Source organism: Micropterus salmoides, unplaced genomic scaffold (genome assembly GCF_014851395.1).
Source record: "Micropterus salmoides isolate LMB-PRFRI ecotype aquatic unplaced genomic scaffold, ASM1485139v1 Ms_hic_scaffold_23, whole genome shotgun sequence".
In the NCBI taxonomy this organism is placed as follows: Eukaryota; Metazoa; Chordata; class Actinopteri; order Centrarchiformes; family Centrarchidae; genus Micropterus; species Micropterus salmoides.
In genome coordinates, this window is record NW_024041484.1 from 1,539,592 (window position 1) to 1,553,096 (window position 13,505).

General features: G+C 42.2%; 2 protein-coding genes across 2 annotated transcripts in view; both read left to right on the top strand.

The window, feature by feature from the left end:
• Window positions 1-7,390, top strand: part of sult4a1 (sulfotransferase family 4A, member 1) — a 36,400-nt gene extending 29,010 nt beyond the window's left edge. Inside the window, 1 exon segment of the mRNA XM_038739201.1 lies at window positions 2,680-7,390. Within this exon segment, the coding sequence (XP_038595129.1) occupies window positions 2,680-2,792 (113 nt within the window). The 3' untranslated portion in view covers window positions 2,793-7,390.
• Window positions 7,391-8,410: 1,020 nt separating this feature from the next.
• LOC119918512 (EF-hand calcium-binding domain-containing protein 6-like) overlaps window positions 8,411-13,505 on the top strand; it is a 72,268-nt gene continuing 67,173 nt past the window's right edge. Inside the window, exon 1 of the mRNA XM_038739290.1 lies at window positions 8,411-8,558. Coding sequence (XP_038595218.1) covers window positions 8,411-8,558 — 148 coding nt within the window. The remainder of the gene's footprint in view (window positions 8,559-13,505) is intronic.

Sequence of the window (13,505 nt, forward strand, 5' to 3'; positions counted from 1 at the left end):
TATTTAAGTAAATGAAGGAATTATTCAGGGAGGAGTATTTGGTAGTAGCTTAGTAATGGCCAACAGCAAATGAATCTGTTTTATCACTCTTAATGACGTCTTTTATGCGAAAAAATGTCATAATTTAAATAAAATCAGAAAAAGAATAAAATGAAAACTGAGCAAACTCCAGCTAAGCTAGCAAGTGGATCTTGAATTAAAATTATTTTCTCAACAAACTTCCTCAAAGGTCAAGAATGAACTTTCATGTATGAAAATAAAATCCTTTAGTAATGTGGTGTAATTGGTTGTATTTTGTCAGAAGATGTTTGGTCTTCCCTGAACTCCAGTTACAACTTTTTGTTGCAATGTGTGTTTCAATTCCAATGTTTCCATTTTCCCTTTCAGTTCTGTTGTCAGTGCCAGTGTCCTGTTATTGTACTTTGTTATTCAGGGATGGACAGTAATTCACCTGGCTTGTATGAAATATCATTAATTGGGCTGCAGGTGTCTTATCAGATTTTACAGGACAGCTGGAGAAACTATCAAAAAATTGTTAAAGCTAAACAAACACAATATTTTTCAGAAATAGTTTCTCAAAATGCCAACAATCCACGTGTTCTTTTTAAAACCATTGGGTCTGTGTTGAACCCTCCACAATCCACCTCTATTGAATTTTCACCTGATACTTGTGAGACATTTTTGGACTTTTTTAACAGTAAAGTTTCAAATATCAGAGCCAATATATTGCCCCCCTTTTTAAACTTCTCCTTAAACATGCACTGCTCATCTATTTTTTGTCAGTTCGAGCCAGTTTCACTGCCATCTCTTACAAAAATCATCAATCAAATTAAACCCTCCACATCCCCCACAGACCCTGTCCCTCCACACCTTTTTAGGGATGTGTGGGAAACGATTGGCTCTCATGTTGAGGAAATTATAAATAGTAGCCTGTCTTCTGGAGTTGTGCCTGCATTTTGTAAAAAAGCAGTGATTGAGCCACTGATTAAGAAAGCTGGACTTGACTCCACAAATGTTTCAAATTATCGCCCTATTTCAAAGCTTCCCTTTTTATCGAAAACTTTGGAAAAATGTGCACTTATGCAGCTACAGTCTTTTCTGGATGCACATGGCACTTTGGATATTTTTCAGTCAGGTTGTAAAGCATTTCATAGCACTGAGTCTGCATTTTTAAAGGTTTTTAATGACCTGTTTTTAATGACAGATTCTAGTGATTCAGCCATTTTAGTGCTTTTAGATCTCACTGCTGCTTTTGACACAGTTGACCACACAATTATTTTATCTCGCATGGAAAACTGTGTGGAAGTCAGGGGGACTGCCCTAAAATGGTTCCAGTCATATCTTTCAGGGAGATGCTTCTTTGTTTAAATGGGGGACTCTACCTCATCAACTGCGCCTCTTGACTGTGGGGTCCCCCAGGGATCAATTCTTGGTCCTATTCTTTTTGCACTGTACCTCCTTCCACTTGGAATAGTTTTTAAAAAGCATGGTATCTCCTATCATCTTTATGCTGATGATTGTCAAATTTATGTGCCAATCAGAAAGCATGAAGGCAGCCCCATGACACCCCTACTTGACTGTTTAAATGACGTCAAAGCGTGGTTAGGCCAAAATTTCTTAAAACTAAATGAGAGTAAAATAGAGATCATGCAGTTTGGCCCCACTAACTCCATGATAGACTTGGGCCCCCTCAATGACTTTGTGCATCCTGTTGTAACTAACCTTGGGGTCAAAATAGACAGTGATTTTAAACTTGACAAACAAATAAATGCGGTTGGGAAATCTAGTTTTTATCATCTTCGCCTTTTAAACCGTTTTTGTCTTTTAACAGTTTTGAACAAGCTACACATGCTTTTATTTCTTCTTGTTTAGACTACTGTAATGCACTTTATATCGTTATAAATCACAACGCACTTTCAAACTTACAGTTAGTCCAAAATTCTGCAGCACGTCTTTTAACAGGAACCAAAAAGCGCGGTCATATAACTCCACTTCTTGCCTCATTGCACTGGCTTCCTGTTCGTTTTAGGATTGATTTTAAGATTTTATTGTTTGTTTTTAAAGCTGTGAATGAACTGGCTCCAACATATATCTCGGACCTCATCCAAATTTATACGCCAGTGCGGTCACTGAGGTCAGAGGGCCAGCTCCAGCTTGCGGTCTCCAGGACAAGACTTAAAACTTGGGGGGACAGGGCCTTTTCTGTGGTTGGACCTAAACTCTGGAACGCTCTGCCCCTCCATGTCCGAACAGCCCCTACAGTTGAGTGTTTTAAGTCTTGTCTAAAGACACATTTTTATTCTTTGGCTTTTAACTCCGTGTGAGTTGTGTGGTCCTCTGATGTCTTTTGTTGTTTTACTGTATTTTAGTATTTAAACCTGATGCTCTTATTCTGTTTTAACAAAATTTTATATTAATTGTTTTGTATGTTTGAGTCTTCTGTGCAGCACTTTGGTAACTTTGTGTTTGTAAAATGTGCTATAGAAATAAAGTAGATTGGATAAGACAAGTTGGTCTATTTTTGTTAACCAGTCATTTCAATACAGAGGTGTGACTCAAATGAAACCAGATACTTTCAAAACTGAGTGCGACATTTGAGATGCAAGTTGTGTTGAAAGGCAACTGAACGCTGCATTAATATTTGACATTCCTCCCTCTTCCTGTGTGTCCTGCCTGCAGGTCGTGTGGGTCTTTGGAAGGACATCTTCACAGTGTCTATGAATGAAAAATTTGATGCGACGTACAGACAGAAGATGGGCAAATCCAACCTGACCTTTGACTTCTGTCTGTGAGGGGCCCCTGACCCCGCCCTCCCCCTGTACCGCCTCCCTACTCTCCTCTCCACTGATCTACTTCAGTACAGTCGACAAGTGCACACTTCCTGCCAAAAGCCATGCTCTTACATCTCCATTCAGTCAATCAGTCTGACAGTGGGATTACACTACAAGCCTCAAGTCATCAAAAAACCCTCCCTTGTGGACTGATAAATCCAGACTTAGCAGGAATCTATTGAAATTTCTCAATCAATATTCAAACCAAACCTCTCTCAACCCCTGCCTCCACAGTTTGTTCCCACTGCTGTGTATGTGTACAAACCAAGCAGGGTTCCACCCGTATGGGTTTTTAGGGGCACATACGTTCAATACAGGGAGCTATGTGCGGATAATTATAACTGAAATACACAGAAAATCACATGTCAATAAGGGAAAAAACGCCACTTCAGTCGTTACACTTTTTATGTAATGATTATCTTTCTTCTGGGCAAAGTTGCTCTGTCTGTTATTTGCCTGTCCAGAAGGGCCTGGTTATGCTAGAAAAAAAGCAGCTAGTAGAAAGTGTTGTCTGACCACATCTAAAGTCAAACGTGTTTATATCTGTTCCAAATGGTAACATTCAAAAGGTAGTTTTGGCGTCTGGTCTGTTTTTCCCGTGCGATGCAGCTAGCATGTAAACACTCTCTCTACTCTCTCACCACTGAGTTTCAATTCTCCAGATTATTCCCCCCACATGATGAAATATCACAATCTGTCCATCCACTATAGCTATTAGAAACAGTATCACTGCTGTTCGCGATTGAGTTTTTTATATTACGTACTTATTCCACAAATTTAGCCAGTTGTGTTTAAACAGAGAGCGAGAGAGGCGGCACAATTGTCAGATAGCTCTTCCTCCTGTCTGAACCCGGAGTGAGATCACTTTCTCTTGGGGACCCTACTGAAGCCCCTATTGCCCTTAACAACTCAGGTCGCACTTCTCGAAGGGGTTCGTAGGCTCTCTGGACTGGCTCTTAGGACAGTGTGAGGAGCTCAGACAGTTAGCTTTCAATGTGCAGTTAAACTGAAAGGAGCAAATTCCATTCATCTTTTAATGATGCTTGGAAGTCTCCATGTGGACATACTCCAAGCAGGTCCAGCTGGGAGAGGACCCTGGGGCAGACCCAGAACATGCTGGAGGGTTGTATATCACACCTGGCCTGCTTCCACAGAGAGATATGTAACGACTGCTTTACTTATTCTGTGATTGCCTTTATATTCTAATCTATGTGTTTGACCAGGAGCCTAGGAGGACACCAGTATATAGGGTGCATCATAAATCCTATAGGGTTCAGCTGAGGAGTGGTGAAACTCTTTTGCCCTGATGTGTTTGCTCTAACAAGAGGGAGAGGAAGGGCCATTTTGGCCTACTTGGGCTGATCACAAGGAGACTATGCTCAAGCTTACCTTCTAGAGGGTAATGAGTCCTGAACAGGTAGTGTAAAGTGGGTTTTTTCTGCAGCTGCTGGAAACAAGGTTGATGATTGCGGTGACATTGAACCAAAATAGTGAAGTTGCAAGCTTGAAAACCAAAACAATATCTAAAAGATGCTGAAACGCTCCTAGAGTTGGGGGGAACAGTTTTTTTTTATTTAAGTCATGCATTCACTTTGACTTGTGATTTGCAGTGTTTATCAGCCACAAATATCTGTACGAAACCTCAGATATTCTCTTCGATGATTCAGGATGTCAGGTGGATAGACCCTCTGAAACATTTACACCATCATGAGACACTAACCTCTCCAGAGAAGCCAAGGTTAATGAAACTATTTTATGGTCAGTAGCGCTATAGGTGAGGCCACACACACCTGGTGGTGTTGTGGTGTTGGTGGGGAAACTGGAACACATTACTGCCTGTAAGTGAGGAATAAACTTACCCAGCAACACCCTGCTGTTGAAAAGATGTTGGAAAGGCATTAGGCACGATGGCTGATTAAGACTTATCTACAGTTCTAAAATGCCTATGGATGTCACAAGTTACAGATGTGATGGATATCTTCTAACTAAAGAACTTACACAGATAACAATAGCCATTTCTGCCCTTTAGTTTGTCAAACCGATATATTAGTCTAACCACTTGTCTGGATGCCGCAGTGGCTCATAGTCAGGTAGACGCTTGGAAGGTAACTGTAAGAGGGTAAGCCAAACCAGTAGGGACGTCTATCACGCAGCTCAGTTTCACAGCTGAGACACTGTTAGATGATCATTGTGCTGCAGTGCAGCCTCCATCACTGGTTGTCACTGGACACTTATGTACAATCTGTATGTGAGTGTGTGTCTGAGAGAGACAGAAAGAGGTAGAAAGAGAGTTATATCTTACGTTTGTACCTCCATAATGTATCATGGCTCTCAGACTGACCTACATATCAAATTCAAGGTTTCATCAATGATCTTTAAAACCACCATATGTAGAATAACGTATGATAAAAATGTGTAACTCTTCAGTGATAGTGTCAAAGATAACGCTGTGTTAGCATCTGATGCTGAGATTAATGGGCTGAAAGCAAAGACGGCTGCAGGATTTTCGCCTTACTCTGAAACAAAAGCTTACACAATCAGAATCAATTCTTATTGATCACATAAAAAATCTACAAATAATGTCACTCCTAAACACTTTGCTTTAAAAAAAGTTTTAACTGGTATTTTGTGTACAACCATGGTGGTTACCTTGTCAGCATTTGAAACAATCTGCTGCGCTGTATTTACTGTACATCATAAAATAGAAACCCTCTGGTGGTTAAGATGAGCAGCTGCTGCTCAGTTGCAGATACAGCTGTGCCAAACACTGTTGAAAGTATATAATGTATTTTCTCCCAGGTATAAAGGCATTTTTAGACCCTCATCTTTAATGTAGACAAACATTTAAACCTTGTCATTATTTTCTCTTTTTTAGTTTGTTTTGTTTGGAGAGTAAAAATGTGATAATTCAAAAGATATGATGTGTACACAAAGATATACATATATACAGAGACACGTAAAGCTGTATATACATGAATAAAAAATAAAGCCTGTGCAGGAGAGGTAGAAAGCCAAAAACTTATGCAAAGGCCTCTTCTAAATACTCAAGGCGACATAAACAGGATTACATAAATCAACAAGACATGACAGAGCTCTGTAAATAACACCGAGGACACGGAGAGGTAACTCTGCTAAACTTACATCAACACCACAGAGCTCCATCAGATTTCCCTCAGGATGGTTAAGACAGCTAGTTAAGAGAAGTGATGAGTGTGTTTGTTTTGATAGTAAAATCTCACACATGGCTAGATAAATCTGCCCAGGGACCCCTCCCAACCACATGTTGCAATTCAGAAAACACATTATTGTGACACTTAAGTCTTAAAACTACAAGAAAAGATAATAATGCAAGACCCACCTTAGTTAATATTAATATTATTTCCTATATGAATTAGCTGTTGATCAAATTACATACAACACACTTACACAGAGTGAACTTAGGTGCCATTATTTTTACGTGTTTCATAATCAGATTCCTTCCTAATGTAATTTTAATACACTTGTTTACACGTGGCCACATTCACACTCTGTTAGCTACATCACAAATCTGCTTACAGTCCATCTCGGTGTTCCCAGCTACATGCAAATTAGAGTTGGCTCTACTTCAGCCCAGAGGGGGGTGGTAATGCACCTGAAACTGTTTGGTACACTTTGCATGTGGCAGGAAGAACAATGGCAGGCTTCGGTTGCCAGACCATGTACAGGTATTTCAACAGACTATTGGCGTAGTTACACTTCAGGAGAATAAAGACTGACTATGCGTGTTAGAGAAATGGATGTATTCACACCTATTAAACACCTGCATCTCAAACCACCTCCCATGGTGGTTGGATTTCAGTCCATATCTAATACTTCTTGGATGCATTTACACGTTGCTTTTTAGCTATCAAATAGCTAACTGAGTCACCCAAGATGTATGGAGTGCATAAGTGGAAATGGGGCTCTGGGGAACTGATTGGTGATCCACACACTCTTTTTCCTGTGTGAACCAGACTACACATTCCCACTGACTAGTGAACAGTGTGTTTCTCTTTGTTTATCTTGGTTTTCTCAGAAATGTCAGGTTAGGGCTGCAGGAGAGGAGAGAGCAGCGTATTATTAACCCATAACCAGCATTAACTGTGTTCTGCTACTCACTGTAGTGTCACCACAGCAACGGCATCTGGAGTCAGACTATCCACCTGAGGCATCTCTAACAACCAGTCTAGCATCCCCTCCTCTTTCTCTATTGCCACAATGGTTTCCAGTCAGCAGATCAGTCCCTGCCCTCTGCCAGACACTTGTGAATGTCTTTATTGTGTGGATGTAAACAACAACCTCAGCACACACTCGTCACGCCGCCTCTTTCACGGCTGCTCATTCTTTCTTTTCATTGTTCTTTCTTCTCGCTGTCACTCTGTTTACAGCCGTTGGCAAGGCTTCAGCTGCCCCTCTCCACTTTTATGGTTTGTTTGGGTTTTTATACATGCCTGTCTCTGTTTCTTGGGTGTCTTGCGTTGTATTTTACATGCTTTGCTTGCTGGTTTATTAATAAAGGTATGTCTTCAGGCAGTATCTGATTACTGTGTGTTTAGTGTTGTCAACATGCTGCTATCAGGTGAGATGGAAGTTTTAGATTGTTGCTGCCATGAAATGCAGGCTGGTAACAGAAATTAAGCACAGCACAACCATAAGGGGATTCTGGGTAGGCAATCATCAGGTAGTACATGAACATCCATAAAGAAATACTCTTACACTACAGCACTACTTATCAACCACAAACGCTTAAGGTAAGGGTGTGAACACACCTGCATATGTACTTTAGATGAGCTGTAATGACATGAGACGTAAGTCTTCATGGGCCCTTATGCTTTTCTCAAGCATGTTTTTTGGCCGTGGTGAAAGAAGATACAAAATCTCTCCCTTCTGTCGAAAGATTGAAAGAAGAAATAATAGAAACTTCTTACAAATGAAAAGTTTAATTCATAAGCAAAAATGCAGCCTTTGCACATGCAAACACTGACAGAATAGCCTGATTATGCAGTATATTACACTATTGGAATATCATTACTGATACGAATGATTAAAGTGTGAACAGAACTTCAATGAATTGTATTTTGGATGCTCATTATATATATTTTAAATATTAATAATCAGCTATAGTTGTTTAATGGATGGAATGGAATGGAATGAACAATTATAAAGCAGAATCAAATGAATAAATCAGAATTAGAACTCAACTAAAATAGATGCAATTAAGTATAGTACTGCAGTAAATATACTCAGTTGTTTTCCACCACTTTTTTCGGTTGCTACCCTTTATTTAATGTCCGTCCTGTTATCGAACACTTCAAAGAGAAACATACATTCTGTTTTTTGCATCCATGGTGACCAGATAACTGACAAAAGCAGGTGGAGGCAACAAAACCAACCTGTGTTAACAGCTGATTCATCTCTCACACACACACACATACACACACACACACACACAGATCATGTTCATGTGTTAACTAGCAACCGCAGTCCGTCCTCCCAGTGTCGTTTATCAGCCTCCTGTCTTCCTACTACCTCTCTTCCCACACATACCAGTTTTGCCCAGTATGGCCAAGCTGCTGCCACTTCACCCTGGACTGAGACAGCTGGTCATCGGTTTGCGGCCCCACACGGCTCCCAGCACTACCACACACTCCTCCACAGGCAGACAGAAGGGTGGGGCATCCAGGCAGACAGGGATCCACACAGATGGAGGTAAGTGTTCAGTTCACTCTGCTATTTTTGCCTATTCGAGCTTTAATATTATTGAATGATATTACAGTTTACTGAATATTTCTTTGTCAGAAAAGTCTTGGCTTGTGGTGTATACACCACCTGAAAAGTTTGGTGGCACTTTCTAATAATGAAGAGTTTCTAAGTTGTAACTAATGGCCTCATTAATGGTTAATAGAAGACTTACTGTTTTTACCCTGTCCTGCCCAGCAGCCTGGGATGCAGTATGAGGAGCTGGATACCATGTTGTGCCAGACAGATTTTACTTTAACAAAGGAGTTTTAATTTAGTCCTTGGTCATCTTTATTATTGGGAATAATAATGGGAAGGAGGGATTTGGAGGAAAGAAAAAAAAGGGGTGGGGCGGAGGGTGTTTCTGTATGTGTGTATGTGTGTGTGTGTGCACAAGCCTGTCACGCAATGTAGTTATTAGTGAGAGTGGGCTGCCACAACAGGCGCACTGGCCCCAGCTGCATGGGAGTGAGACCACAGGAGAACCAGGGGCAACAGCCCTCAGCCCAGCCAGAGGCCACCCTCAAAGTGCCGGCAGAGCCATAGCCCTGGGCCCCGCGAACCCAAGGCCTGTCTAGCCCAGACATCCACCCCAACGGGAGCAAGCCAAGACCCACCACGACAGCACCAGCTGTGCGCCAGCGGAACTACCAAATGCACTCGTCCCGGGAAAGCCGGCAGGGGGCGCCACATCCATCAAGCCCAGGGCATGTGCCAGCGACCACCCCGCCCAGCCTAAGTACAGGCCCCTGGGGCCCAGACTCACAGCCTCACCCACACCCAGTAAGCAAGGTCCCCTAGTTCAGGCCAGGAGCCTGCAGCCCCCAGCATCATTTAGATCACATTGTAAAGATCTGTTTGAACTTTTTGAACCCAGTGATCAGTGGCAACAAAGCCTAATGAAAACTACAGCAATTCACACACACAGCCTGGCAACCCAAATCTTTTCCTTATTAATGGCTTAAAGCAGATATGACAACATTAGAAAACAATAGTTACAACGTATGGACTAATAATACACTGCTCAATGATGAAATGAATGGAAGGGATCTTTATGAACAAAATAGTTAAAATTTCAAAATCTTTAGTTGTATAATTTGTTGCAAACAAATGGCGTTACTGTGGTCAGTGGTAACCACAATGACCAACTGACTGAGGGCTGGATTCAAAATCACACCAAAAATCAATGTAAAGAAATTAAATATCACAGGCTGATCTAACTTGCATTATTTTCTTTGAAATGGCGGACCTGCCAATGCTGGTGAATCTCTGGTGAATGCCAGTCGAGCTTGACGGTGCTGGGCTGTTAGCATAGATCTCACTAGAGGAGGCCAGGCCCTTTCTGGTCCTGTCCAGCTCTCCTCGTGTAATGGCCCATCCCTTGGTATCTCCTCCATGCTCTTGAGTCTTTGCTTGGAGACACAGCAAACCTTGTTGATAAGGAATATTGATGTTCCATCCTGGAGGAGCTGGACTACCTGTGAAACCTGAATGGGCTGCATGTACCACATCATGCTACCAGTAGTAACAAAGACACTAGCAAAACTAGAGAACAATCAGTCAGGAAGGATAAGGAGAGAGCAACTGTCTGTGGACACCACTCTCAATACCATTCCCATTTTTGGATGTTGTCTTGTTGTTGCCTCTCCAGTGCACCTGTTGTCACTTTTATATGCACCACAACAGATGACAGTGATCAGAGTTCAGGTCTAGCTAAGAGTCATTAGCTGACCCCACAAGTGTTCATGGACCTTCCAGCTCTAGTTATTTCTCTTATGTAACTGTTCTTGCTTGGGAGACAACAGATTGATAAAGTAGAGACAGTAGCTCAGGCGTCAGACTAGCAGATATCTGTGTTCTCTAGGGATCTGGCAAGGTTGTGTCTTACAAGAATGTTTACATGAACTTCCTGGCTCCACAGATTAGAGTGCAGTAATAAATTCCAATATGATGTAGCATTGGAGTCTAAACATCAGATTTGTTTTTCAGGTTAAGGCCAGGTAAAGATGAACTAAGAGGGAAACATACAGGACCTAGGGGGAGGATAGAAACATAAAAGGGACCAATAGATGTTCTCCTTAAGATACAGTGGGTACGGAAAGTATTCAGACCCCTTTAAATTTTTCACTCTTTGTTTCATTGCAGCCATTTTCCAAAAATCAAAAAAGTTCATTTTATTTCTCAGTAATGTACACTCAGCACCCCATCTTGACCGAAAAAAACAGAAATGTAGAAATTTTTGCAAATGTATTAAAAAAGAAAAACTGAAACATCACATGGTCATAAGTATTCAGACCCTTTGCCGTGACACTCATATTTAACTCAGGTGCTGTCTATTTCTTCTGATCATCCTTGAGATGGTTCTACACCTTCATTTGAGTCCAGCTGTGTTTGATTATACTGATTGGACTTGATTAGGAAAGCCACACACCTGTCTATATAAGACCTTACAGCTCACAGTGCATGTCAGAGCAAATGAGAATCATGAGGTCAAAGGAACTGCCTGAAGAGCTCAGAGACAGAATTGTGGCAAGGCACAGATCTGGCCAAGGTTACAAAAAAATTTCTGCTGCACTTAAGCTTCCTAAGAGCACAGTGGCCTCCATAATCCTCAAATGGAAGAAGTTTGGGACGACCAGAACCCTTCCTAGAGCTGGCCGTCCGGCCAAACTGAGCTATCGGGGGAGAAGAGCCTTGGTGAGAGAGGTAAAGAAGAACCCAAAGGTCACTGTGGCTGAGCTCCAGAGATGCAGTCGGGAGATGGGAGAAAGTTGTAGTAAGTCAACCATCACTGCAGCAATCCACCAGTCGGGGCTTTATGGCAGAGTGGCCCGACGGAAGCCTCTCCTCAGTGCAAGACACATGAAAGCCCGCATGGAGTTTGCTAAAAAACACCTGAAGGACTCCAAGATGGTGATAAATAAGATCCTCTGGTCTGATGAGACCAAGATAGAACTTTTTGGCCTTAATTCTAAGCGGTATGTGTGGAGAACACCAGGCACTGCTCATCACCTGTCCAATACAGTCTCAACAGTGAAGCATGGTGGTGGCAGCATCATGCTGTGGGGGTGTTTTTCAGCTGCAGGGACAGGACGACTGGTTGCAATCGAGGGAAAGATGAATGCGGCCAAGTACAGGGATATCCTGGCGAAAACCTTTTCCAGAGTGCTCTGGACCTCAGACTGGGCCGAAGGTTTACCTTCCAACAAGACAGTGACCCTAAGCGCACCGCTAAAATAACGAAGGAGTGGCTTCACAACAACTCCGTGGCTGTTCTTGAATGGCCCAGCCAGAGCCCTGACTTAAACCCAATTGAGCATCTCTGGAGAGACCTGAAAATGGCTGTCCACCAATGTTTACCATCCAACCTGACAGAACTGGAGAGGATCTGCAAGGAGGAATGGCAGAGGATACCCAAATCCAGATGTGAAAAACTTGTTGCATCTTTCCCAAAACGACTCATGGCTGTATTAGATCAAAAGGGTGCTTCTACTAAATACTGAGCAAAGGGTCTGAATACTTATGACCATGTGATATTTCAGTTTTTCTTTTTTAATAAATTTGCAAAAATTTCTACATTTCTGTTTTTTTCTGTCAAGATGGGATGCTGAGTGTACATTACTGAGAAATAAAATGAACTTTTTTGATTTTTGGAAAATGGCTGCAATGAAACAAAGAGTTTAAAGGGGTCTGAATACTTTCCGTACCCACTGTATGGTGTTGGCATATGTTCACGTGTTGTATGCTGGCACTATATCTCCTCGGCCAGGCTCAATAAACCATGCTATGTAAAGTCATCAGTCTCCAAAACTTCTTCATCACAGCTGAACCTGGCTCACAATATTTCTTCAACATGATTCACAATCGCTTATGCTTCCTAACTGTACAGACTGATATCCTGAAGTTTAACTGACCTGAGTTATACTGTAATGATTAAGTGTTCCCTTATAATTTATCACAGAATGATGGCAGCCTCTGGATTACACTTTTTGTATTTTTGTTTATTACCTCTGTTTTCTGCCATCCCTCTCTAGTAACATTTACCAGAGAAGAGCTCTTAAGAGCTCTCTTCTCGCTGGTTAAACTGAGACAGCGGCCACCTGGCGAATGTCTGCTCTCTGGCCAACAAAATGGATGAACTACTGCTCCTCAACAGAACTAAGTCGGACTTCTGCAGATCTGCCGCCCTCTGTTTCACCGAGTCCTGGCTCACCGAGCACATCCCGGACAGCGCACTTCAACTACCGGGTTTTAATCTCTTCCTTGCGGATCGTGTAACGGAGCTCACAGGAAAAACAACTCTGTCTCTACATAACCGAAGGTTGGTGTATAGATGTCACAGTGTTGAAGAAATCATGCAGCCCTCACTTAGAGACATTATTCATAAACCTTTTTATTCACCGCGGGAGTTTTCCTCGTTTGTTCTGGTCGCCGTCTACATTCCGCCTCAGGCCTGTGTTAGTGAGGCGTTACTACACCTGGCCGACCAGATAACTAACGTGGAGAAAAAACATCCAGACTCCCTGCTCATTGTTCTCGGGGACTTCAACAGAGCAAACCTCTGCCATGAACTCCCAAAATAGAGACAGCATGTTAAGTGTCCCACCAGGGACATTAACACACTGGACCACTGCTACACAACATTAAAGGACGCCTATCGCTCTGTCCCCCATGCAGCCTTAGGACTCTGATCACTGTCTGGTTCAGCTTATCCCAACATACCGGCAAGAACTGAAATCTGCTAAACCTGTTGTAAAGACTGTGAAAAGATGGACCAACGACTCAAAGCTGGAGTTACAGGCCTGCTCTGACTGCACTAACTGGAGTGTTTTTGAGGCTGCAGCCACTGACCTGGACGAACTAACTGACACTGTGACACCTTACATCAGTTTTTGTGAGGACATGTGTGTGCCGACT